Raw genomic sequence first — 26,325 nt, 5'->3', positions numbered from 1 at the left:
TGATTCCATCACAGGCACATAAGAGCAGCTTTTTATCAACTAGTAACATGTATGGACATCTACAAGGGTATATTTATTTATCTAAATACTGCTCATGCAAAGTATTCTAAACAAATAGAGGTGTATGCAACTTCCAACAACATCTACTTTTTCTTCTGGGTTCCCAATGAACCTCCTTTTTCCAAATTAAAAATGATGACTGGGCACACAGCTCAGCCCAAACTGTTGCTTGGCTATGAAGTTAATGGGTGTGTTTAGGCCAGTTGCTTCTACCTCTGCCTGAGTTACCTTATAAGACGAGGAACCAGGTCTGTCACTGCAGTCTGTCAGAGGTGAGATTGGAATATGATCATGTGTAGTACATCAAAATTTAAACTGTGAAGGAATAGTTTTACAAAAATTAGGCCAACCAGAAGGTATAAATTCTTGTCCAGATACATTGTTGCTTGGATCTTTCCATCTTCTACACTTACAATGGATATTAATAGTATAAAGAATAAAAATAGTGGGGAGTAGAGTTGTTTTTGCACACGTAGAGTTAAATGCATTATGAGTGAACCCTTTTTCTGACCCATAGTGCCAAATGTTGGCTTCTTTCCTCTTTTGATCTACATAAACAAGTACTCTCTCTAAATTCTGGAAAACAGAATTAACTCAGACGCAATCCCATGTGCCACAGTGAGCTTGTTCCCACTAGGGGAAACCCCGCGTTCTGAATCGATTTCATTAGGCAGCGTGCCCATTAGGATTCGGTTTAAATCTAGAACAGTTCTAGACCAACCCGGAATCGTTCCCACAAGAAATCGAATCCAGAAGCGGGTTAAAATTTAAATCCGTGTTTTCCTCATTTAACGCGTGTTAAAAAAACACTAGGGTCCTACCTAGTGTTTTTCCCTTGATTCGAGTTAGGAACCGGAGTATTTAGATGAGAACGATAGCATTTGAATCGGGCTAGAAGGATGGGAGGAGCTGACTGCGATGGGGGCTGTCATTGGGGGAGTTGCCCTTTCTGTCCCCATACGTCGTGGCTGTTGCCATTTTTGCTTCCCTCACCCCTTTGTCCGCTGTGGTCTTTCAATAAGAGATAAGGATTATTTTTATTTTTTATTTTAATGGTTTACAGGCGCTTAATCTCTTCAGCGCTTTAAGCGCCTGAAGTCCCGGCTGCTCCAGCGCCTGCATCTGCAAAGGACTACAAGGCTTCTCCCGGTGGATTGCAACCTCCCCTCTGTGTGGGGAGAGCCCATTTCTAACGGAGGAGAGGCAGGAAGGGAAGGCTCCTCTCAAAGAGGCATTCCCTGCCCGCTTGGGCTCTGATCTCGCCCAGGCAGGGAAGGGAAGGCTCCTCACGAGGAGGCATCTGATCTCGCCCAGGCAGGGAAGGGCTCTGATCAATGGGGGGGGGGGTTAGAGCCTTTCTCCCTCTCTTTCTCAAACGGAATCTGCCTTCTCCTCCAACCCTGGAAAGAGAATCTTTGGGAAGAGTGCTCCCTCCCTGCTTTTCCAGCAGCCTCCTTCATTGATCTGAAGGGACATGAAGCGGGGATGCTGCCCTGGAAAACCTATCCCATAGTTCCTCTGGAGAGAGCTTTGGTTTCCTACTAAATTCGCATTGCCAGCAGCCTCCTTCTCATTGATCTCTGTGGGCTCTCTGAAGGGGTTCTGCCTGGCTGTCTGAGGAGACATGAAGCAGGGATGCTGCCCTGGAAAACCTATCCCATAGTTCCTCTGGAAAGAGCTTTGGTTTCCTACTAAATTCGCATTGCCAGCAGCCTCCTTCTCATTGATCTCTGTGGGCTCTCTGAAGGGGTTCTGCCTGGCTGTCTGAGGAGACATGAAGCGGGGATGCTGCCCTGGAAAACTTATCCCATAGTTCCTCTGGAAAGAGCTTTGGTTTCCTACTAAATTCACATTGCCAGCAGCCTCCTTCTCATTGATCTCTGTGGGCTCTCTGAAGGGATTCTGCCTGGCTGTCTTAGGAGACATGAAGCGGGGATGCTGCCCTGGAAAACCTATCCCATAGTTCCTCTGGAAAGAGCTTGGGTTTCCTACTAAATTCGGAGGGAAAATGTATATAATAAGGCAGACAGCGCTTATGACGTTTGATCGTTTAAGCGCCTTGATTGGTCCATTTTAAAAAAAACCGCCAAAAATAAATCGAATCAGAAACGGTCACAGAGATGGAAACGATGTCACAGATAAATCGATTCAGATTAATGCGGGTTAACGTTACGTCATTCTGACGTAGTATTGATTGACAACTCCAAATAAGGTATGGAGGAGAAGAATCGCTTTATTTAAACACCGATTTCATGCCAAGTGAGAACGCTTACTGAACGCTTGCAGGTAAAAAATCCGAATTAAACAAGCAGATGGGAACGATGAATAAAGCGATTCTGAAAGCGGGATAACAACTGTGTTATTTTAATTTGATTTTATTAAAAACGTTTTATTTTAATTCGTATCAAATCCTAAGTGGGAACAAGCTCAGGAGCTCTAGAGATGGTGTTATAGCATCCCAGTATAACAGGGACTAAGCTTTGCATGCTATCTGGGTACTGCCAGATTTTTGAGGGAATGGGATTATACAGCTGGGCAGTTCGCTGTGTAAGGGCTGTTATGGCCGGACTATGACTGGAGAAATGTCAGTCCAAACTGTTGTTTGGCCATAGAATCATAGAATTATGGAATGATAGAGTTGGAAGAGACCAAAAGGGCCATCCAGTCCAACCCTCTGCCATTCAGGAAATGATGTTACTGGTTGTGTTTACGGTAGTTCCTTCTGCCTTTACCTAAGCTAAGTTACAGGTTGAGGAACCAGGACCGCCACTGCAGTCTCCCAGAAGTGAGATGCAAACAAGTAACACTGTATCTCTGCAGCATGGTATCATCTCTTCTAAGTACCTTGTAATGACTAAACTAAAGAGGTTGGTGGTTAAGTTCACCCTGTCTCAAGCAGTGGCATTTGTATGACAGGCAGCAGCTCAACAGGTGCAGCTCCCCTAAAAGAAACCTGGTGGCCTATCGTTTTGTCCCGGAAACCACTAAACTCTTCTGGGAAGGAGAGTGGGAAAGAAAGGTCCTAAACTACAGAGCTGTAGCAAGAAATATCACCACCACCTTGATACACCAGCCACACATGGAGTGAGACCCTACACCAATCAGGAAATGCATAAAGCTCCAATGCAGGGTTTTGTGTTCTCCCCCAATGCTAGCAGTCATCACACTCTGAGGAGGCTCCATCACTACTGCTGCTGTGTGAAGATGGAGAGAGAATTCAGAGGATGAAAGAGCAACTGGTTTTGTCTCAAGGTGCATCTCCATTGTAGAAATAATGCAGTTTAACACCACTTTAAGTGCTGTAACTTCATCCTATGGAATCCTGGGATTTGTAATTTTATAAAGCATTTATCCTTCTCTGACAAAGAGTGCTGGTAGTTGTTTTTATTTGTTGTTAACTGCCCTCATGTTGGCCCTGACTCATGGCGACCCCATGGATGAGACATCTCCAAGATCCCCTGGCCTCCACTGCTCTGTTCAGGTCCTGTAGGTTGAGACATATGGCCTCCCTGATTGAGTCGATCCATCTGGCATGTGGCCTTCCTCTCTTTCTACTGACTTCCACCTTTCCATGCATTCATGTCTTTTCGAGTGAGTCGTGCCTTTGAATGATGTGGCCAAAGTACAACAGCCTCAGTTTTGTTGTCTTGCCTTCTAGGGAGGTTTCAGGCTTGATCAGTTCGAGGACCCATTTGTCTGTTTGGCCATCCATGATATCCTCCGCACTCTTCTCCAGCGCCACATCTGAAAACCATGCAGGCCATCAGAGAAGAGGCAAGAGGAAAGAAAACCAGGGGGCACTGGGGACTCAACAAAGGGGCAGGAGGGCATGAGAAGAGGAGGAATTAAAGGGTAGGGCAAAAGGTTGGAGTCATTAAAGGCTTGAGGGAGGGAAGGAAAGAGAGGTGAGGAGATGAGAGAGGAAACAAGGTTGCCAAGAACAACTGGATACAAAACAGAGGGACAAGAAGCTACAAGGCAGCAGCAGCAATTGACTCTCACGGAGAGAACAGTAATGACACCATAACTAACTCAGGGAGGCAAAGGTGACCCTTCTTGTGATACCTTATCACCAAAAATGCTTACATGACGCAGCTAATGCTGGTGCCTCACTAAACTACAAATCCCAAGATTGTGTATGATGGAGCCATGGCATTTAAAGTGGTGCAAGGTGACCATATGCCATAACCACAAAGGGGGACAAGACACTGCAAAATGTATGGCTTTCAAGAAAAATGTAGGATATTACAAAATAAATGCTCGAGACTCTCTTATATGTGTAAATCCATGATTCTTAGTCATGATCAAGCTGGATGACATTTTGGAATTTGTCCTGGGCAGAAGGGTGAAATGCAGGGACATCTGGTCTCCCTGAAGTGGCATCAAACTGCATTATGTCTATAGCACAGAAGGTTACAGGTTTGCTGATTTTTTTAGCTTACAGAAAAAAGATTGCCATGATGGCAGAGGGCAACATAATAGAGATTTATGAACATAAGCATAGAGAATAACAGGAAGATCCCCCCCCCAATAGTAACTCATACAGTAATAGTAACACTCAGTCATCTGAGTAACTGATTGGTAGGAGATCCAGGATAGACAAAAGAAAGAACGAGTGCTGGTCCTCACCGCAAAGGAGGACAAGGCATTGCAAAATGTAGGACATTCAAGAAAATGGAGGACATGACCAGATAAATGCTTAAAAAGGTGAAAGTATTCCCCACTGACGTGGCTGTCAGGTTGTGTCCGACCGAAGGGAGCGGTGGTCACCTCCGCCATTAAGCCGAAGAGTCAGCGTTGTTGTCAGAGACCACTCTGTGATCCTGTGGCCACCATGACTGCACCACTGAGAAGTGGCGCCTACTTATTATCTACCTGCATTTGCATGCCTTCAAACTGCTAGGCTGTCTGGGAGCAGTGATGGGAGCCCACCTGGGCCTCAAAGGGCCCACCTGCCCATCTTTCAGTCAAGGCAGCCGCTCCTATAAATGTAAACTCATGCTATTTAGTCCTGCTCAAAATGGAGGATGTTTTGGAATCCCTCCTGGACAGAAGGCGGAAATGCCTCCATTGTAAAGGGTTATATAGGGTTGCTTCTGTTTTGTATAATCTGTATGCTTTATATTTGTAGATTTCTCTATTTTATCGCAATGTATTGTAACCCGCCTCGATCCGTAGGGAGAGGTGGGATGTAAATGAGTGAATGTATTATTGTTGTTATTATTATTATTATTATGCAGGACAAGACCAAAGGAAAGCTAAAAGCGCTCCTGCTCAAAATGGAGGAGGCTTTGGAACCCCTCCCGGAGAGAACGCTGACTCATCCAGGGTGGCCACAGGAACCAAAGAAAGGGCAAGGCGCCATAAAATGTAGGGCAGCCAAGAGACAACGGAGGACACGGCCAAGTAAAGGCTAAATAGGGTCTCAGGGATGTAACTTCATGCTTCTGAGCCATGCTCAGGATGGAGGACCTTTGGGGCTCCCTCCCGGACGGAGGGTGAAAGGCTCTTTCCCTTCCTCCTTTTCCCTCTGAGCCCAGAGCCACCGCAGGCTCCTCCCCCTGCTCCTGACGGCCACGCCCCCAGACGTCACGGCCATTCCCTTCCAGGGGGCGGAGTCCCGGAAGTCCCGCCCCGTTCCCCGGAAGCGAACTCCGGACAAGCGGGTCAAGCCGGCTAAGATGGCGGCGCCCAGGGAGCCGCGTTGAAGGAAAGGAAGGGCAAGGCAGGACGGGCAGGCGCGTGCCAGGCCTCGGAGGTGGGGCGAGGTCAGTCCAGCCGCCGCTCGCGCTCCGTAGCAGCCTCGCGGGTTTTAGTATCGGAGGAAGGCGGCGGGGCTCTCTCCTCTGCGTCTGCTTCCAGGGCTTTGGGAAGGTGACTCTTGGCCTCCGCGGTGCCTCGAATCGAGGGAAAGGATCAACAGAAGTGTGGCCTCAGCAGACATGGCTTCGCCTGGCGCCTTCTGCCTGCAGAGGGCTTGGCCTCCCTCGGGAGTGTAGGTAATGCTGCCCAGGGGTCTGTGCCTCTGCCCTTCCAGTCCGGCCTTTGTGGGCATTCTCTGAAGAAGAACAAATAGCCATGGGACTCCGCTCTGATTTGCCCTCGAGAGAGTGGCGGTGGTTGCTGAGCCAGCCTGGCCTATGCTTGGACCGGGATGGGATCCTGGCTCAGCCATGGAGTCATAGAATCATAGAGTTGGAAGAGACCCCAAGGGCCACCCAGTCCACCCCCCCTACTGCCATGCAGGAACTCTCAATCAAAGCATCCCTGTCAGATGCTTAAAGACCTCCAAGGAAGGAGACTCCACTACACTCCGAGGAAAGAGTGTGTTCCACAGCCGAACAGCCCTTACTGTCAGGAAGTTCCTCCTAATGTTGAGCTGGAATCTCTTTTCCTTTCGCTTGCATCCATTGTTCCGGGTCCTAGTCTCTGGAGCAGCAGAAAACAAGCTAGCTCCCTCCTCAATATGACATCCCATCAAATATTTAAACAGGGCTATCATATCACCTCTTAAGCTTCTCTTCTCCAGGCTAAACATCCCCAGCTCCTTGAGTCATTCCTCATAGGGCATGGTTTCCAGGCCCTTCACCATTTTAGTTGCCCTCCTTTGGAAATGCTCCAGTCTCTCAACATCCTTTTTAAATTGTGGTGCCCAGAACTGGACACAATATTCCAGGTGAGGCCTGACCAGAGCAGAATAGAGGGGCACTATTAGCTATTAACATGTAAAGCCACTGGGTGACCCTGGGCAAGTCACACTCTCTCAGCCTCAGGGGATGCCAACAGCAACCCCTCTCTGAAGAAATCTTGCCAAGAAAGCCCTACAATAGTCTCACTTTAGGGTCAGTGTAAGTTGGGAACGATTTTTCATAGGGCTGTCTTAGGCAAGGAACTGATCTCTAAGCAGAAATGTAAAGGCCTTTTTACTCACAGTCTCCTATGTGTGTGTGCATACACACAGAGAGGGGATAGTGGCACTGTGTGCGTATATGCCTTCAAGTTCCCTGTGAACTTATGGTGACTCCATCAATTTTCCGTAGGGTTTCCTGAGGCAAGGAATATTCTTGAGCTGATTTTGCCAACTCCTTCCTTAGAAATGATACAGCACCAGTATTCAGTGGTGGTCTCCCATCCAGGTAATAATCAGGGCTGACCCTGCTTCGTGTCCAAGATCAGATAGGATGCCTTCAGGGTATTTAGGTACTGTCTGTATGTGTGTGCCTCTAGTCGCTTGTTAACTTATGGTTTTATGAATTTCATAGGGTTTTCTTCGGCAAGGAAGATTCAGAGGTGCTTTTGCCAGTTCCTTCCTCTGAAATATAGTGGTTCTCAGACTGTTTACCCTTGTGACCCTTTTACACCTACATCTGGGTATTACATTCCCTCTCTCGTTAAATGTAGTATATGAATTAAAAATATTTGTTTAGTGTGAATATTTTTGTTTGCCCATTCATGTATGTTCATGAATATACATGAATATAATCATTCAACAATTTCTCATCCCAACAACCAGGGCATTGATGGGATGGGTGGGGAAATAAGGACTGGCAGCTGGGGATGGGCCACGATCCAGTGAGTTTCTCTGCTCTGCTCCTACCTCAGGCAGAGGTGGCTGCTCCAAGTGCCCTCCTTGCCTTTCTTTCCACCTCCAGGACAGATAAGGTTTAGCCAGTGGGGAGGGGGGGATCAGGGCCTCCAAGTCTCACACTCTGCCTGGGGATCCTGCCCCACTGTTTGAGAACCACCCATATATCCTAAAGCACCTGGTATTAGTTGGCAGTCTCCCATCCAAGTACTAACTGGGGCTGATGCTGCTTAATTTCCAAGATCAGACAGGATCTGCTCCCTTTACAGTATTTAGACAGATCCAAAGGTAATGGTGGTAGGGATAATTACATACATCACATACGATTACATAATCATAATGTGATCATAATTTTACTCCTACATACAATATATTTTTCTCAACCCTTTTTGGGTTTCTCTTTTGTTTAGACTGGGAAATATAATTGTCAAGTTGTTAGTTACTGGTGAGAAAATTATTTCTTTGGTGTCCCATCACCCCGTAGCTCCTTATTTTTATTGTTATTGTTATTATTAACATTTATTTATAGAGCACTGTAAAATTTACACAGCCCTTTACATAGTAGGGATCAAAATACAATAAAATAACAACAATAGATAATGAAAAACCTGCCACACAGCATACATCTTATTCCATATTGTGCTGGTTAATTTGCTGGAAGTGGTTACAGTCTTAAAGTTTTTACAGAGTTGGTGGTGAAAGATAGGACTGTGATAGCAAGGATAAACATAGGAGAATATGCATTCTATTCATATTCTCCTATGTTTATCCTTGCTATCAGAGTCACATTCTATTCAGTTTTGTATACATTTGTTTTGGGTTTAATCTGGGAGAGAGACTATATAGTCTGTTACAGAAGCTTCAAATAAAAGTTGTGGAAAAATAGCGTAAGAGCACATGCTTTCCAAGTTGAATGTCTTAGGTCCACTTCCTGACATTTCCAGTTAAAGGGTTCAGGCAGTAAGTTTCTGGAGATATGCAGCTAGCCATAGCAGACTGTACTGGATAAGATGCACAAATAATTTGACATGTTATGTAACTTCCACTGTATAGGAACTTAACCCTAATATAACGGTGCAAACAGCACTTTATAATAAAGATTTAAAGAGGATTGTCACATGGAGATTTGTAGTCTTGCAAGCAGAGTTCTGGGTAGAGGTGATCGGACTTTTGATGGTAACCAGAGAAGGGAAATTTTCCATAGTCAAAAATATGAATCAGAACTTTTACCAGGTAAAGTGGGAAAAGAGTTGGGTCAATAGATGTAAGGAGTATACAAGGGCATAATGGCTTGTGTAAAGAGGACACATTTGACACTCTGATGATAGTGAACCATTGAGGTAGTTGGAGATGAAGGATTAATGGGTGAATTCTGTGGGAAAGGAGAGAAAGAGAGTGCTAGCTGTTACCTTTGTACAGAAGGCATTGGAACTGTTGGCTTTGACGAAGTTATTGAAATATATTGATAAGAAAGAGAGAATGGCCCCTTGATAATAAGGGGAAGGTAGAAAACATGTTTCTCCTTCAGAAGTATTGTATGAGGATAGTCCCAAAAGCTGGAAAAGGAGACAAACTATATCAAAGGCAACAGCAAGACTGAGGTAAATGAGGAGAGAATTCTGGATTTTGTAGTAAAGAGATGAGCAGTGTGGATGACAGTAATGTAATTGTAATAGAGAAAGTGGAAGACAGATTGTGAGAGCTCTCGAGAAAAAATGATGTTGAGACAGCAAGAGAAGTAGCATACTGCAGTCCATGAGTTGGGAGAAACATAACAGGTTGGCCCAATATACTCCAGTATCAGGGACGTTCCATTTTTCTAATGGAAGGGGGGTCCAGCTATGTCCCTGAACAATGTAATGCTTATGTCAGAGTTATTATTATACAGTGCGCCCGCGCATACGCGGGCGCGCCATACGCAGCCTTGAGTATATGCGCTCAAGCCGCAGGGCATGCACAGGGCGGAAGGGGCGGCGCGTCCCATTCAATTGAATGGGAGTGCACGCCTGTTGCGCCCCGCGCACTCCCATGCTGCCGCGCATGAGCCCCATTGTTTCCAATGGGGCTCGAGCATAGGCGGAATTCGCCTTACGCGGCGGGATCCGGAATGGATCCCCCACGTAAGGCAAGGACGGACTGTATATTAAAACGTAAAACTAACTTAGCTTCTCATTGACCAGTTGACAAACCAGTATATTTTATTACACTATAGATTTACACTTTTATTGTAATTGTGAGTACAGTAATAAAAGACTTCAAAAGATTAAAATATAATTCTTCCACTACAAATAATTTTATTTCTATATGCCAATTTGATAACTTTCACTTCTTTTCCTATAATGAAGTTGTGATACATTTAATGTGCTTACCTCTTTTAGTTTGCTGTCAGAACTTATTTTCTTTCTGATCACAAACACATCCATCTTGAACACTCAATATAAAAACTGTTAAACTATTTTAATATCACATCGCTCAGAAAAACATACGATGTGGTTATGCAACAAACATGGCAGGTCAGCAATAATGCACTGGATATCATTAAAACATAAACAAGACAGTCCAACAGGCCAACAGGCCAAGGGATGAAGAGGGGAAAGATGTATGTCCACAAGTGGAATTCCTGGCTGCAGTGTGTGTTTGTACCATACAGTTCCCAGAATTCCCTAGCACTGAGCCAGCCAGGGCAGTCTCAAAGCAGTCTCAAAGTAGATTATTGCTGCAGGTTGGCTTAATAAAGTTACTGCAAATGTATGGGTTTTGGTATTTGTCATGTAAGACCCACAAGGTAAAATTTGTTGTAGTGGTTTGAGTGTTGGACTATGACTCTGAAGTCTGGAGACCAGGGTTTGATTTCCACCTCAGCCATGAAACCCAGTGTGTGACCTTGGGGAGTAAGTCACACACTCTCAGCTTCAGAGGAAGGCAATGGCACAGCTCTTCTGAACAAATCTTGCCAAGAAAACCCCAGGATAGGTTCATTTTAGGGTTGCCATAAGTTGGAAAGGGCTTGAAGGCACACAACAACAACAACCACCCAGATCACAATGCACTGTAATGGAACTATATTCTGTTTTAACTTTAGCAGTGGCAACACTGTGAGCTACTACATTGTAGAAATAATGCAGTTTGACACCACTTTTAACTTCCAGGGCTACTAAAAAAAGCAACCCCAAACCCCTGGGATTTGTAGTTTTGTGAGGCACCAGTACTCTTTTAGAAAGGAAAAAAATGCTTGTAAAAATACAAATCCCAGGATTCCACAGAACTGAGCAACAACACTTAAAGTGGTGTCAAAGGGTATTATATCAACAGTGTAGATTCCCCCATGCTATAGAATTGTGGGCTTTGCAGTTTGGTGAGGGGCATTTGGAAAGCTCAGCCAGAGATAGAGAGATGGGGGAGGTCACTGAACTACAACACCCATAATCCCACAGCACGTTGCCATGGCAATCACTCTACAACAGCCTAGTATGATAAAGTACTCAAGTTGCAGAGTTGGAGTGGAAGCCAGACTCCTATGGAAACGAAAGGGAAAGAGCTTGCTTTGTCTTTCCCCCTTTCCCTCTCCGAGCTCCGTGGTTTTAATGGAGAGGAGGAGGGGGGGGAGGAAGGAGCTTGAATGCCCCCAGGCCTGAAGGGGGGGGACCAGACCCCCCAAACCCCCTCTCTAGCTACGTCCTTGCCAGTATTGCTTGGAAGAACGGTAAAGCATATACTCCAGTATTGCTCTGGAAGAATAGTAAAATGTATTTCTGAATGGAATTGTTGTAGGGATGACAATGTGCTATGCTTGTTAATGATTGTCAGTTCTTTTTGCCTCTTCAGGAAGATAAGAATAGAAAAAGTTAGCAGTCATAATATTTACCATTACAGTGCGCCCATAGTATCTGCTGGGGTTTGGTCCCAGGACCCCCATGGATAATCACATTCCATTAAGTACAATGGCATAGTAAACTGGTTTTCCTTATATTAAACGGCAAAAATCAAGGTTTGATTTTTGGAATTTAATTTTTTTTAAACATTTTCAAGCCATGGATGGTTGAATCCATGGATAAAGTATCTGTGGATACCGAGGGCCAACTGTATTCATAACCCTTTGAATGCTAGTGCTTTGAAGTGTATTATGCTTTGTGGAACTGTGGCAGAGAGAATGGGGGGCCAAGGAGAGGTTGGGCAAAATCTTCTCCATTGCTTTGCAATAACTCAAAATAGGAGATCATAGAAGTGTAAACCAACACAGTTGGAAATGACTTCAAAGACCATCTAGTCTGCCCTCTTCTGAGGCGGGATGCACACTGCTAAATCATCCCATAGTCCTCCAGCCTCTGTTTAAAAACCCATCAGCTAAAATAGGCATATCAGTACAGTACTTTATGAAATAAAATTAAAGTGGATTAAAATACCTTGAAAAAAACTTTCTCAACCCTGATTTAAAACAACAACAACAACCACCCTTGCACATGTTTTCCCAGCTTATGCTTTCCTTGAACATAAAACAGGAAATAGGAGACATTCAAGTGGAAAAGACCCAAAGGCCATCTGCTCCAACACACAGTGGTAATGCCGAAATCCATGGTTTAAACATCCTTTTATACCCCATCAGTACATCAGACATGGATGAAACTCATGGCTCATGCTTAAAAACTCATGATGGCTCATGCTCCTTTCCAGATGCCCCCAACCCTAGTACGTGCTGAGCATGTACAAAATGGCGGCGCCCATTTTACATGGGCGCTACCATCTTGACGTAGCGGATGCTTAGCGTCCGCACGTTGCATCGCAATAACGACGCCGCAAGTGCACCGTTGGCGCCTTGCGGCATCATTACCGCACCATAAAAAGAAGCCGCTTTTTGCGGCTTCTTTTTGCTGCGCGGAGGAGTCGCATGGTTTGGCTGCTGAGGCTCCTCCACGCAGCAAATGAGGGCAGTTTACAGACCGCCCTTTTGGGCGGTCTGGAATGCGCCATGGTTATCTTTTTAAAATCCTTTTGTAAGAAACTATTTGCAGAGTCTGGGACATGTAAATATTATCCATAATTTGAGCTCATAGTCACTAGTGAGCCTTTCTGTCACACACACACACCCCATTTGCTTTGCAGCTACATTTTAGCTGTATTTTGGGCTGGGAGATGTTTTAGGCATTCCTGTCACTCACACATGCTCAGAAGTCATTACGGAGGTAATTTTGCCAGCAGCAGATTCTGATCATGTGCAAATGACAGGCATGGTCCAAATATTTCCAAACATTTCCCCAGAACAGCCAAGACAAAGACACAAGATTTGTGCGGAGAAGATTTTTCTAGCCAGGACACAGAAGCAGTTTGTGAGTTTTGCCTCACTGAAGCAATTGGGCAGTGGAAACCTATTGAGCTAATGGGAAAACCACCTCATTTGCAAAAAGTAAACAGAATTTTAAAAATGTAGTCAGTGAGATGTGGGACAGCATACTACTTCATCAAGGGAGAAATGACATATTGAGTTGAGATTCAATATTTTTTAATTTGGGCAGCATAGAAATTAGGGAAATTCTCACTAGTGCAATAATAATTTGCAAACATTTTTTGCCCTAGATTTTTCCCTAAATTTTCTTTGTCTTTATGTTGGCTTACTGGTTTGGTTCCTAAGGAAACGCACCGCCTAGAAATTGCTAGATGGAATATGGCCACTCTAGCGCATATCAAAACAAGCTTGGGTATTGGACATTACACAACACATTATCAGTACCTGTATAATGTCTGTCCTGCTTCCTCTTTATTTTATGCATGTTTGGCAAATATACATGTTTTCTTCAAAACAATTTAAACATCACACTTTCCCTCTTTCCTGAAATTAGAATTCAATAATGAAACAAGAAACATATTAAGAATAACAATTTATATTTTCAGAAGAATTCAGAGAATGTTAATATCCAGCCCTGTGTAGAGTTGGATGTGTGAGAACCTGCTGAAATGTATAAGCCTAGATACATGAAACTAGTAGACATGGATAGATCTGGGTTTATCAGCCTCATTCTCAGAAATGCATGAGGCTGATAAAACCCAGACATTTTCTGGTGAAGATAGAACATTTGTAAAAAATCACAGTAAGGAACTACTCACCCTTTGTTTTGTTCTTGAAACTATTATTATTTGCACTAACTACCTCTTCCTCTGGGGCTGACTTGATTTAAAGGGTAATCTGTGTCTCTCTTGCAGTACCATAATCAATGTTGGGTTGAGAGAGAAGTTGACTTCAAATCTATAACTGAATTCATAGTTGTACTGCTTGAAAATGCTAAAGAAATAGCAATTGGGCTAGAATCTATAACAATAAAAGTCTGTCAGTCATAGCTGCAAGACCATGAAACTAAGACATCTGAAATTGGGCACTGATACTAAGAGGACTCTAGAGGTGTGTTATCTGGGGTTTGGTTTACAGAGCACATTAATTAAAATGTGTAGATAAGTCTGAAGTCTCCAGCACTACCTTTATTTACTAAAGTTCCCTAACCAGCACGTAGGTTTGTATATCATATGTCTAAAGCAAGAAAGAAGAGTCCAGGCAACAAACTCCTTCCACTGCCCTGTTTCTGCCCTCATATGGAGTTGAAAAAGTGTGTCATGGGAGGGGGCATGGGTAGTTTTGCCATTGTCCATGGTAACACTCTTGTATTGTAAGGGCAATTCCAGCCTCTGCAAATCTGGGTACTTGGGAAAGTGTTAAAGGTTGCACTGTCTTTACTTGACGCTGCCATTAGTCTTATATTTCCTTTTAGTTTTGTTGTTCTGCTGCTTCCTCTTAAGATAGCTGAAGTCAACCTCTGCAAATATTTTTATCTGAAATTTGTTGATTATTAAAGAAGAAAGAAAAAGTTTTCTCACCACTGTCATTGTTCCATATATTTAGTATATAAATCTTCCTGAAAGTGTTTTTGTTCTGCCTACAAGCAGTGTTACTGGCTTTTTAGTACCTAAAAAGTCTTACTAGCTAAATAACCTGTGTTCTTTCAAGATACTGTCTCTTACGTAAAAACTAATATATACATTTATAGCTTCTGAGTAACTTACACCACATTTCTTAAATAGGTGAAATGGCTTGTTCTAGACACAGGAGCTCCATTTTAGTGTGGGTTCAATACAGTTGTGGTGTATCGACTTGAGCAGCTAGAGCACGTTCACTAGGCTCATAAACATTGCTTCAGTGTTTTCCTTTATTGTCATGAGACTTTTTACTGTGACAATTAAAAATGAAGTTTTATGGCTGTCTTATATCATAGCTAGTAGTTTTTAAGATCAGTAATAAACACACATTGCAGCTGGTGCAAAAAAACAAAACTCTCAACAACTCTCCTGATGTGAATGTTCAACTCTGGTGCTACTTTTATGGGCAATACCTACTTTTAAGTAAATATTCCATCTTGTTGATGCTCGTCTAGTTATAAACAGTTTTATAGCCAATGGCAGTAGCAGGAGTGGAAAAGATTAGCTTGATGGGTTGTTTGAAAGGCAACACTGAAAGATTTCCCTTTGGATTTTGCAAGCAGTATGTTGTCTCCATTTCTTCTTTACACTTTCTTTTGCTGTTGGTTGAGGCTAGGAATCTGTACTACTTTTACTTCCAATGGTTATTATAAATAAATTCAGCTGCTTTTTTTCTCATTTGTAGAAATATTCTTCTAGCACCTCCAAGGAAAAAAAACCATGCAGCAATCACCGTACAAGTTTGCGTGCTTCTTTAGAGCCACCAAAGAAAGGGGGGTTACATTTCAGCAGTTACACTTCCTCAAGCGCATGGTAAGCCAATATAACACTGCATGCTGCACCAGCAGATAGTCTTTGCATTTGTTATAAACCCTTGATAGATGAGAGACCACTTTCTGTAGAATGGCTTGAAGCAAAGGGGAAACCGTAGAAGTAGATTGATGCACCTATTGCTCCCCTTCCAGATGGCAGCAATACTGAGTTTTTGGTTTTTTATTTTGTAATCTCCCCCCCCCCCCCCCGTCCTCTAAGCCACAACCAAAGTCTTCAACCCTTGAAAGATCATTTTCTCATTTCTCGCTCAAACATTTGCTGTGCATATTAAAAATACTCTGTCAGTGGTTAATAATCTTGTCGGTATTACTGCTCAGTACCCAGATACTTAAATTATCATGTTTTCTTTTACAGTCTGATTCATACATTCAGAAAACAGTATGGATGAGTGTTTGAAATGGTAGTAGCTTTCTACTTACAGTTACATATGATACTTATGGTAATATACTTCCTTGTTCTTGTCACTGTGCTCATTGTACATCCTGTAAGAGCAGTGGCCACAAACACCAAAGAATTGGGAAGAGGCAGGAATACTTTTGTATTTTGTACAACATCACCGTTCCATCAGCACAGAACAATTTGAAAGGTTCAAGCTGTCTGAAAGGCAGCATCTCCCCCATGTGAGTCTATGCAGGCCTTGAGATCCCCAGGAGAGGCCCTTTTTCAATCCCACCACCCGCAGAAGCACAGCTTGTGCAGTGCAAGGTAGTGCCTTTTTGGTGTCTGCCCTTAGATTTTGGAACTCCCTTCCTAGGTGGACTAGAATAGCCCTCTCCTTGCTGTCTTTCCTTCAGCAGGCAAAGACTTTTTAAAAAAAAATCAGGCAGACTTTTGAGGACTGTTTTTTTCTAAAGAAATAACTTTAATTGAGTGCAGTACTTCCAGGGCTGGGAAGCAGTGGTGATTTTGGGGTTACTCTGGAGTAAGATATTTTTTCTTAGTGTTACTCCTATTCCTGTAAAAAGCTTTTATTCCTTAGTCCTCACTCCTACTCCTACTCCTTCCCAGCCCTGGAGAAAAGCCCTGGTTGCTTTGCAAGACTGGGTGTGTGTGCCCTTGCCTCCCAGTCCCTTCCCCAGTGCTATATAATAAAATGTTTTTTTAGGTGTTTGTATGTTCATTATAATAACAGGAAGAAGGAGTAGCACATATATTTTGTTACTCCTTATACCTATTCCCGCAAAAACCTCTTACTCCTTTACTCCTTATTCCTACTCCTACTCCCCAGCTCTGTGTACTTCTAATTGTACTACTTTAAAACTGTTTTTCATTATTTTTATTTGCACGTTTTAGATTGTTTTTAATGTTACTGATAGTTAATTTTGATTTTTTGGATTTCAAATTATACTGTACTTGTTTTAATTTGTAAGCCATATTGAGTCTTAGTTGTGGGGGGGGGGGGGAGATGAGATATAAATAAAGTTATTTATAATAAAAAATAATAATTTGTGTGGTAAGGAGAAACCTTGCTCCGCTATGGTAGTTAACTTTTGAGTTGCATAGTAGCACATTTCCTGGGCAAGAGTATTTTGCATGGCCTTAGCATGAGTTCTGTTAGCAAGAGGAGCATCAGCAATTTTGAGAGAAGGTTTAATGTCACAGCTAATTCACAGCTTTCCAGTGACTGCTGAACATGGAGTTACATTCCTGGTCTTGCTTTAATCTCTTATAAATCACTTTGGAGATCATCTGATTAAAAGGCAATGATATCTGACTTTTAAATAAATAAAGAATCACATCGATAGTTTTTCAAGGTATACTAATGCAACCTCTGTGTTCAAAGGCAGGATTTCTCTGATTCTCAGAACTGGGCAAGAAAATGGCCGGGGGGAGGGGAGTGGTGGCTCTAGGAAGCAACCTCATTGGTCATCAAGTCCAGCCTCCTGCTCAATACAATATCTCCAGCTACTGCTAGTGTGTCTCTAGAAGGTAGCTGTCCAGCCTCTTTTTGAAGTTGTCCAGAGAAGGAGACCCAGCCACCTCTCTAGGTAATTGGTTCCATTGCTGAACCACTCTTACTGTCAAGACGTTCCTTGACAGTTCAGTTGAAATCTGCCCTCCTGTAACTTAAAACCAGTAAACACTTCTGGGGTAGCAGAGGTCAGGCCTGCCCCCTCTGCTCTGTGACAGCCTTTAAGGTATTTAAAAAGTGCAGTCATGTCACTTTTCAAAGCTAAACATGTCAGCTTCTTCAACTTTTCTCATATGTTTTGTTCTCTCTAACTCTTGCTACCCTTTTCTGAATCTGCTTGATATATACTTAAAATAAGATGCCCAGAAGTGAACACAGTACTCCCTATAAAGTCTGACTGACACACAGGCGGACTACTACTTCCCTTCACTTGGAAACTTTGCTTTTATTAATGTAAGTTATAAAAGCATTTGTTTTCTCTGCTGCAGCATCACACTACTGGCTCATGTTCAATTTATGATCAACAATAATCCCAAGGTTCATTTCTCATATAATACTCAACCGTGTATTCCCCATTGTGTACCTGTGAGTTTTGTGGCCTAACTTAAGAATTTTTTATTTATCTCTATTCAATTATATTTTATTAATTTCTGCCCATATTTTTCAGTTTATCTAGGTCTTTTAGAATTCTGTTCCTATCTTCTAATGTGTTAGCCATCCTTCCCAGTTTTGTGTCTTTTGCAGACTTGATAAGGATTCCTTCCACTCCATCGTTTAAACCATTGATAAAAATGTTGTCAAGTAATGGCCCAAGGATAGAACACTGAGGCACTCCACTCAAGACCATCTTCCAGTTAGAAATGCACCTATTAATGGTGATTCCTAGAACATGGTTTTCCAACCACACATGGATCCATCTGGCAGTATTCCACAGTTTGCTAATCAAAATATTATAGGGGACCTTATCAAATGCTTTGCTGAAATCCAGACAAATGACATCCACAGCATTCTCACCATCTAATAAACTGGTGACCTGATTGAAACAGGATATAAGATTAGTTTGTCCATTTTTTTTCTTGACAAACCCATGCTGGCTCCTCCTGATCCCTGCACTGTCACTAAAATATGTGCAGGCAGACTCATGCATAATCCATTCTAATATTTCTTCATGGCATTGAGATTAGGCTGACTTGTCTGTAGTTTTCCTGGAACTTCTTTTTAGTCTTATTTTTTAAGAAAGGGACAATGTGTGCTCTTTTCCAGACACCTCACCTGTTCTCCAGGGTTCCTCCAAAATGTTGGCAAATGGTTCAGAAAATACATCAAAAATTTCCTTCAGTAGTTTGGGGTACAGTTTGTCGTGCCCTCTATATCTGAACTCATTCGTTAACTAGGTAATTTCTCACTAACTCCATACCATTCTTGATTTGCAATCCAGATGCCTTGCCAAGGTCTCTGCTGCTGCATGGAAATACACAGCTCTTTGGGGGCAAGGAATGGGGAAGAACTGAAGCAAAATAGGTTTTAAGTAGTCCTCCTTTTCATTGTGATCTGTTAGCATTTTGCTATCCTTACTGAACAGCAGCACAATTGTCTCCTTGGTCTTATCTTGCCTCAAATGTATCTGAACACTCCCGTTTTGTTGCTCCTTGCTTTCCTAGTCAGTCTCAGTTCATTTTGAGCTTTAGTTTTCCTTATACTATTCTTGCAAGCTTGGGCTACTTATCTGTACTCTACTTTGGTGATTTGTCCTTCCTCCCATTCTATGCACTTACTCCTTTTTCTTTTCACTTCCTCCTTGAGTTTGCTGTGCAGCCATTTTTCTAGCCATGGCATTCCCTGAACTTCTTGTTATCAGCTTTCCCAAATTTCAAGGTCTGTGATTGACTATAGTCTTCTTTGCCCTGCCCCAGAATTGCGTATGCTAGCAATACATGGTCACTTCCCATGACCTCCACTAAAGTACCAACTACTTTTATTCTAGTGACCAACTTTCCATATAAGAAATTACTTGCAAGGCACATCAGCAGTTTGCTGGAGATCTTGTGCTTAGCAGGGATATCAGAGTAGTTGTAGTCCTCAACAGCTACTAATTCTTTATTCAAGGGGCTATACAGACCATGTATACAGACCATGGCGGTCTGCAGCCGCTCCTCCCTGATCCAGCCTCTGGAGAATGCAAAAAGGAGCTGCAAAAAGCATCTTCTTTTTGTGCCCTCCAAGGGGCACCATAGCCATGCTGGCGCATCTTTATGACGCCTCTTCAGCGCTGGATCATAATGGCACGTGCCATTGTTCTGGATTCAGATATATTCTATCCCTTATTTTGGCAGCCACAAAATTAGGGAGACGTTGGGCGAGTCACACACTCTCAGCCCATGAAAATCCCATGAAAGTTTTGCCCTAGGAAACGACGATAACAACATTTTAAAGTGATGTTTCTTTCAAGTGTTGTGAACCACCTTGTGGTTCAAATTGAAAAAGTCATAGAAAAAAAGTCATGATATAAATATAGCAACAACAACAACATGTGATTTCAAATAACACTAGTGCATGTATTCACTCAGTTCAGGGGAAATTTCACATTAGTAAGACACTTAAGATATTTAAATGTCTTAAAATGGATTATTCTATTATTTTTCCCCTCCCAGTATGTAATAGAACATAACAAAGCACTCTGTCAACGAGCAAAACTGAAGCCAGAATCAGCTGCACCTCCTTGCTTTGAAGGACAACACTCAGTTCCAGAAAAAACAGTTTGCCACGTGGTGAGATCAGTTTCACCTCTTCCGCCTCCTTTATCTGAGAAAGCAACAGTGAGTGAATCTGAAGTACTGAAATCCACAGCAATTACAGACAATGGAAAAATTGCAATTGGGCCCACGTCCCAAGAGGAAAAACAGTGGAAAGAGATGAAACTACAGATGGATAGTTTACCAAGCATTTTGGCACGTTTGTCCAAAATCAAACTTACAGGTATTATTAGGTTCTGGAGCGTTTTCCCCATAAATTAAGGTGCAGGTTTCTGTCTTCCTCTTTGATATATCTGTTTTGATTTCTTACACAGTTCTGTTCTTTATTTTTGATACTTCTTAATTCATTGAGGTTACTCCTGTGTATGTCTGAGATTTATTGTAACCCTATGGTTATTTGTCAAGGTTAGCTGTTTCGTGTTGATATATGTAGTGTTGGAAAATTCTTTTTGGAAATTTGGCAAACAGGATTTATCTCAAGGAAACTCAGGGGTTTAAGCATACTATGTATCTTTTTCAGTTCAAATACAACACCCTTGTACAATAGTCCACACTTCTTTAGAAATACCACTTAATTTTAGAACAAACAGAAAAATAATCTCGGAACGAATGTGGTTTTGTGAATTCTGGTTTTGTTTTAATACCCGTCTTTACTTTAGTAGGCCTTTTTTCATTTAAAAGGGTGGATTGTTGTAAAAAAAAATTCACAACAGTGATATAGTGCTTTTTGAAAGACAGACAGATGAGGAAGGTTATCATTGACTTCATACTAGCAGAACTGTGATGCCCTTGAAAGATATATGACAGACAGGAAAGCAAAAGGTTCACCGTTCCCCATTATTAGATCCTCATGGCTACACCTGTTGTTACAGGAGATATTATGGGAAAAGATTTTTTGGAAAAAAGAGATTATGGAAAAAGATATCTCCTGTTATAACTGTAGATATTATGGAAAAATTCTTCATGTTTCTATAATGAAACAATTAGATTTGTATACCTTACTACCACTGTGCTGTATAATGTTTTGGTCTCCATTGCACTGGAAGTTGGGAATATATTAGCTTCTTCATTTATTAGAGTTTCTTGCTGTTTTTGAGAAACATCAGGGATTCAGAAAAAGCAGGTATTAATGGTCAGCAGCTGAAAAGGATAGAGCTGGTGCCAAGATGTTCAGTAACAGGTGGGTAAGAGTGTAGACATACTAGTATTCCAGTTCCCATACCTCATCCACCTTCCCTATTTAATGGAACCTCATCCTGTTCTAAGATCTGTTAAGGATCAAAGTTATAAGAGCTCCTTCCCAAATCGAATCTGACAACTCTAGTAATGAGACGGTAGGGCCTGTTTGGTTAAGGGATCTAGGAGAGAGTGTACATATATGTGTGGGTGATTTATTTAATTTATTTAGATTGGCTTGGCCTTGACCTTCTATGAAATGTGGGATTTTGTTGGAATGTAGTCTTGTCTTGGGTTCTGGGTAAAGTGATTTGTCTTTTAGTCTCCCTAGTTTTCCTTCTGAGGAATGAGTATTTTGCTAATAGAGTCATCCCTGAGTATGCATGAATTTGTTATCCACAGATTCAGCAATCCGCAGTTTGAAAATATTCAAAATAAATAAATAAATTCCCAAAAGCAAACCTTGATATTGCTGTTTTATATAAGGGACTCCATTTTATTATGCCATTATATTTAATGGGACATGACCATCCACAGATTTTGGAATCCACAGAGGGTTCGGGAACCAAACCCCAGAAGATACCAAGGATCCACTGTCTCCTAAATATTGTGATTGTTTGCATCCCCACATCAGCTATTCTGGCTGGTCTTGTCCCTCTGCCATTGAAGACTAAGTGATGTCACTTTCACAAAATTCAGTTGGAGTTGGAAGAGAGCCCATCCCTTCCTCAAGATGTTCATAGTATATACAATTGACTCTCCATATACACAGATTCTGCATCCACAGATTTAGCCATCCACAGTTTAAAAATACCCCCTCCCCCAATATTTCCTAAATACAAAACTTGAATTTGCCATTTTATATAAGGAACACCATTTTACTAACCCATTGTATATAATGGGACTTGAGCTTCCATGGATTTTGTTATCCATGGGGTGTCCTGGAATCAAACTCCAGCGGATACCAAGGCCCCTCTATTGTGTAGTGATATGATTTGCTCATAGTTCTAATCTAGGATTTACAGTGTGCCCTTGCCTTACGTGGGGATCCATTCAGCCCCCCACCCCATAAGGCAAATTCCGTCTATGCTCGAACCCCATGGAAAATAATGGGACTTTTGCACGTGGCGGCAGTACATAGTGCGCGTGCCATTTTCTGGTTGTGTCACAGCTTTCAGCATATGACACGGGCACACTATAGTATTATTTCATGAGCATCTGAACCTGAGATAAGTAGAGGAATAAACTGAATCAGTTTCATTTCCACCAATTTCTGGTTTGTCATTGGTATAAACCACAGTTGAGTACAGCTCTTGATTTCTGAACAAGCATCCAAAAACCATGACTGGCTGGTTTAACAAATTAGAGAATGAAGGAATGAAGTGTAGACTCACAGACATTTGGTTATGCAGTGCTAAACCCTGGCTTAGTGCATATCAGAATGTGGCTAGTATCACAGACTGCTTTATTTTTATGGCTCTTCCTTAATTTCTGCATGAAGGGGCACTAACATTTGTTTCTTGGGGTCTGGACCCCCCCTTCCATTAGAAAAATGAATGTTGTGTGCTGCTGCACTGCCGCACCCAAGCCCCATTATAATGGTGGCACTTAGTCTGGACCCCCCCCCCCCCTTCCTAAAATCCTGGCTACATCCCTGCTTCACTGAACAATGTGTGAGAATGTAAGTAGAGAAATAATGATGGAAGTTCTTTAGGAAAATGCTAGCTTGTCTTGGCAGGGGGTGGTGGGGATATTATAACCTGTAGTAATATGATCAACTCCTCCCCCTTACTCCCCACTCTCCCTGGCCCCAGTTTAAAGAGGAGCATACTTTCCCCCCTTGCTTCCACTAGTTTTATTTGTAGAACCACTGACAGAGAGTTAGATCAGACAAAAACTGTGGGAAGAAAAGGACTGGATCCATTGCATGGATTAGAATTATGTGAACTGAATGCTCCTTCAAGTGGAAGGAGGAGAAGCATTGGTAGTACTCAGGAGATGGGATAAGTGTATGAGTGTGTGTAATATCCATTCTCCTTTTCCTGGCCTACCTGTGGTACTATTCAAGTAATGGGACAAATTCAGGGAGCCCTTCTCATTACAGAACAGTGCATGTGAATCCGATCCAATGTTTTGATTTTGATTTTAATGTTTTAAGACATGTTCTAAAAGTTTGTCTTATTTTTATGTGTAACAGTTATTGGAAGATCATAAGCTAGTTTTAGACTGGCAGTCCAGTTAAAAGCAAACTCACAGGAAGCTCTGTCTGATTGTATAAATCCATATACTTCATATTTGTAAATAGTACAGAAGATCATTAACATATATTAATTAAAGAGTCATAAAGGCCTATTTTATGCATTTAAGTTGGGTTGCCACTTTGTCCTGTTCAAATTACTCTTCCTGTCCACTTTTCCCTTTGCTTGCACTCCATTGGGTATCTGGTTCTACCAACGGCAGAGAGGCAAGAGGGCAGCAGAGGAACAAGGTGAGAAAGCCTGGCAGCTACAGTATATCTTGCCCTGCTGCTTCCAAACTCTAGAAAAGTTTGGATTAATTCAGATACTGGCAGCCCTACAACTGATGTTAATTTTGGATTGTTTCAGTCCACAGCCTTGTTGGTGAGTGGAAGGATGAGGAAAATAGAGAAGATATCTGTTGAAATGAATTAAAAAGATATAGGACAAGGGAATGAGTGGTTCTAGATTCCAGAACAATCCAAGAAGTGCAGCTGACTGTTGGCCTATATGTAAATTCCAACACATTTTGAATGGCAAACTCTTCATCAGAAAATTGGTTTGAAGAAGAAACAAAACAACAATTATTTAGAATAAAAATGATCTAGTGAGTAAACTGAATAGGCAGTATTTTATAAAATAAAACCTGCATTGAACATCAATTATTTTACAAATTATATCTTTCTCAAAACAGAATTAAGATGCAGGAGATCAACAGCATCCCAATATAGAAAGAAAAGGAAAGGAAATAGCGTGTGTATTTCCTTTAATATGATTATATAATTTTTCTGCTAAGTCTTTCTTACTCATTTTTTCCATTCCAATCATTGTTGAATGTTTGCCCCTCATTGTGAACTATAAACATGGATACTGGGTGCATGTATGTTCAGTAATAAGGTATTTACCTGAAAAAGGAAAGTAGAGTCATGCAAGTAAGTATACAGTATGTTTTATACTGTCTACCCTGAATCTTTTCTTGTATGTTTGGAGAAATGTAAAATAATTCAGAGAATGTGTAATTTGAAAGATACTCCACTATTGTATCACCTTTGTGTGTTTTCCACAGTTCAAACAAATGTCTTTAGTGATTAAAGAAAACAGTCATGCTCAGGCATATTAGGGGAAAGAAGGTCCAGAGGTGAGGAGTAAAGCATCACAAATGTGTTAAGTGAAATGTGGGTCTCCAGTAACATTGCTTTGCCCTGAGACAGTTCACGATGTTTTGTGGTAAATGTAGCCTCCAGCAGGTTTCACAGGAAAGTCTGTATTAGGAATCCTTTACAATAGTAGATCTAATATCCCTGGGTGGAGACCACTAGGTCTGAATTTGAGATAGTTCCTTAAAGGTTGTTTTAGTCAATACTGAGATGATGTACTTGATAGCAGGAACTCTGTTTTATGAGTGTGAGATACTGGGCAAAGTTAATTCCAATTGAATATATGAGAATGTACAATGGCTTCTTTTAATGGGAACCTGATAAGTTGCAATGAAATGACTGGCTGAAATTAATCGGGAGAAATCAATAGAGACTTTAATGAGAACACTGGCTACAGTGTGGTAGAATTTCTTCAAGGGCCATTGTAATGATAATGTTATACAAATTGCTCCTCCTCTCTTCTTCTATAAATGAGCTGGTGTTTTACTATAATAAATGAGTTTATATAGTATTCTCTCTGATAAGTTTAATTAAAAGTTCTTGTCAGAATGTAAAAGGCACTTGCCCTTGCTAATGGAATGCTAACATTTCTAACTAATAAAAAAAATCAAGAAAGAAGGGTGTTAAATGTATAGCCTCTGATTTTTTTTAGTTGTCCCCACATTTTTATTATTTAATTTTAAACTTAAATATTATTTATGTTACTTTTAATTGTCATAAAGTTAAGAGAGTGAACAAGAAGCAAAGTGGACCTTGTAATACAGGTTGCTTGCTGTGGCCCTTAGTTTTGGGAGGTGAACCTTATTGCCTAGAAAAGATAGCTGATTCGTGTTATATGGATTGTCAAATCTATATAGCTTCGTGTTAGTAGCATATTTCTATATATGCCCACAAAAACATTTCTTAGACTTAGATTTTGAAGGAGGGCTTTCTCTTTCTATATTCCTTTATCTTGATGTTTTAAGCAGAATACCAGGAGTTGCTAACCTGCATCTACTTACTGTTTTTACAAAGAGAGGTGGTAGCACAGAGCTGTGAGTTTGTGACAAACTGCCATTTTAACTTTGTGATTGACATGTAGTTGTTATAATCGCAGTTATACATGTTCATTAATTTGAATGTTGAAATATCTGTTTTGTATTGCAGCCCTGGTTGTAAGCACTGCCTCCGCTGGATTTGCAATGGCACCAGTGCCATTTGACCTAATCTGTTTCCTGTTCGCCTCCCTTGGAACAGGCCTGTCATCATGTGCTGCTAATGCCATCAACCAGGTTGGTGCTTTATTATTGGCTTCTCTTCAAAGGTTTGAAATGTCTATGACATTGCATGCTCATGTGAGAATGGAAATTAAAATAACATTCTGACGTTGATGTTGTTGTATAAGGTTTGCACTTTTGAAAATATTTAAACTGTGTGGTGGTTCACCAGGTCTTTATCACAGCGTTTTCAGATATACTGTTCTGTATTGGCTGAATAAACATTATTTACAGTGTATAAACAATGAATTGTTACTGTAATTTGTGCCCATGCTTTCTGATTTCAATAGTAGCCAGAGAAGGTTAAAATCACAAAGCATACTAATCTTTCTAGTTTTTCCTAAGAAGATAGCATAAAGCTATGAATGTACACCCCCATACATAAAATCAAATAC

The 26,325-nt window shown here is 41.6% G+C and overlaps 1 protein-coding gene across 3 annotated transcripts in view; it reads left to right on the top strand.

Annotated features, from left to right (window-relative positions):
* Positions 1-5,693: 5,693 nt before the first annotated feature.
* LOC121922312 (protoheme IX farnesyltransferase, mitochondrial) overlaps positions 5,694-26,325 on the top strand; it is a 147,855-nt gene continuing 127,223 nt past the window's right edge. Inside the window, exons 1-5 of one of the 3 annotated variants that reach the window (XM_042451558.1) lie at positions 5,714-6,059; positions 7,101-7,196; positions 15,291-15,418; positions 20,003-20,327; positions 25,821-25,945. In XM_042451558.1, the coding sequence (XP_042307492.1) occupies positions 15,326-15,418; positions 20,003-20,327; positions 25,821-25,945 (543 nt within the window). In that variant the 5' untranslated portion in view covers positions 5,714-6,059; positions 7,101-7,196; positions 15,291-15,325. Of the gene's footprint in view, positions 6,060-7,100; positions 7,197-15,290; positions 15,419-20,002; positions 20,328-25,820; positions 25,946-26,325 lie in introns of all 3 variants that reach the window. The other 2 variants (XM_042451559.1, XM_042451557.1) reach the window with 2 other exon arrangements.

The sequence above is a fragment of the Sceloporus undulatus genome, chromosome 2 (genome assembly GCF_019175285.1).
Source record: "Sceloporus undulatus isolate JIND9_A2432 ecotype Alabama chromosome 2, SceUnd_v1.1, whole genome shotgun sequence".
Lineage (NCBI taxonomy): Eukaryota > Metazoa > Chordata > Lepidosauria > Squamata > Phrynosomatidae > Sceloporus > Sceloporus undulatus.
Note: the sequence above shows the minus strand (reverse complement) of the source record. Positions and strands in the feature narration are given on the sequence as shown.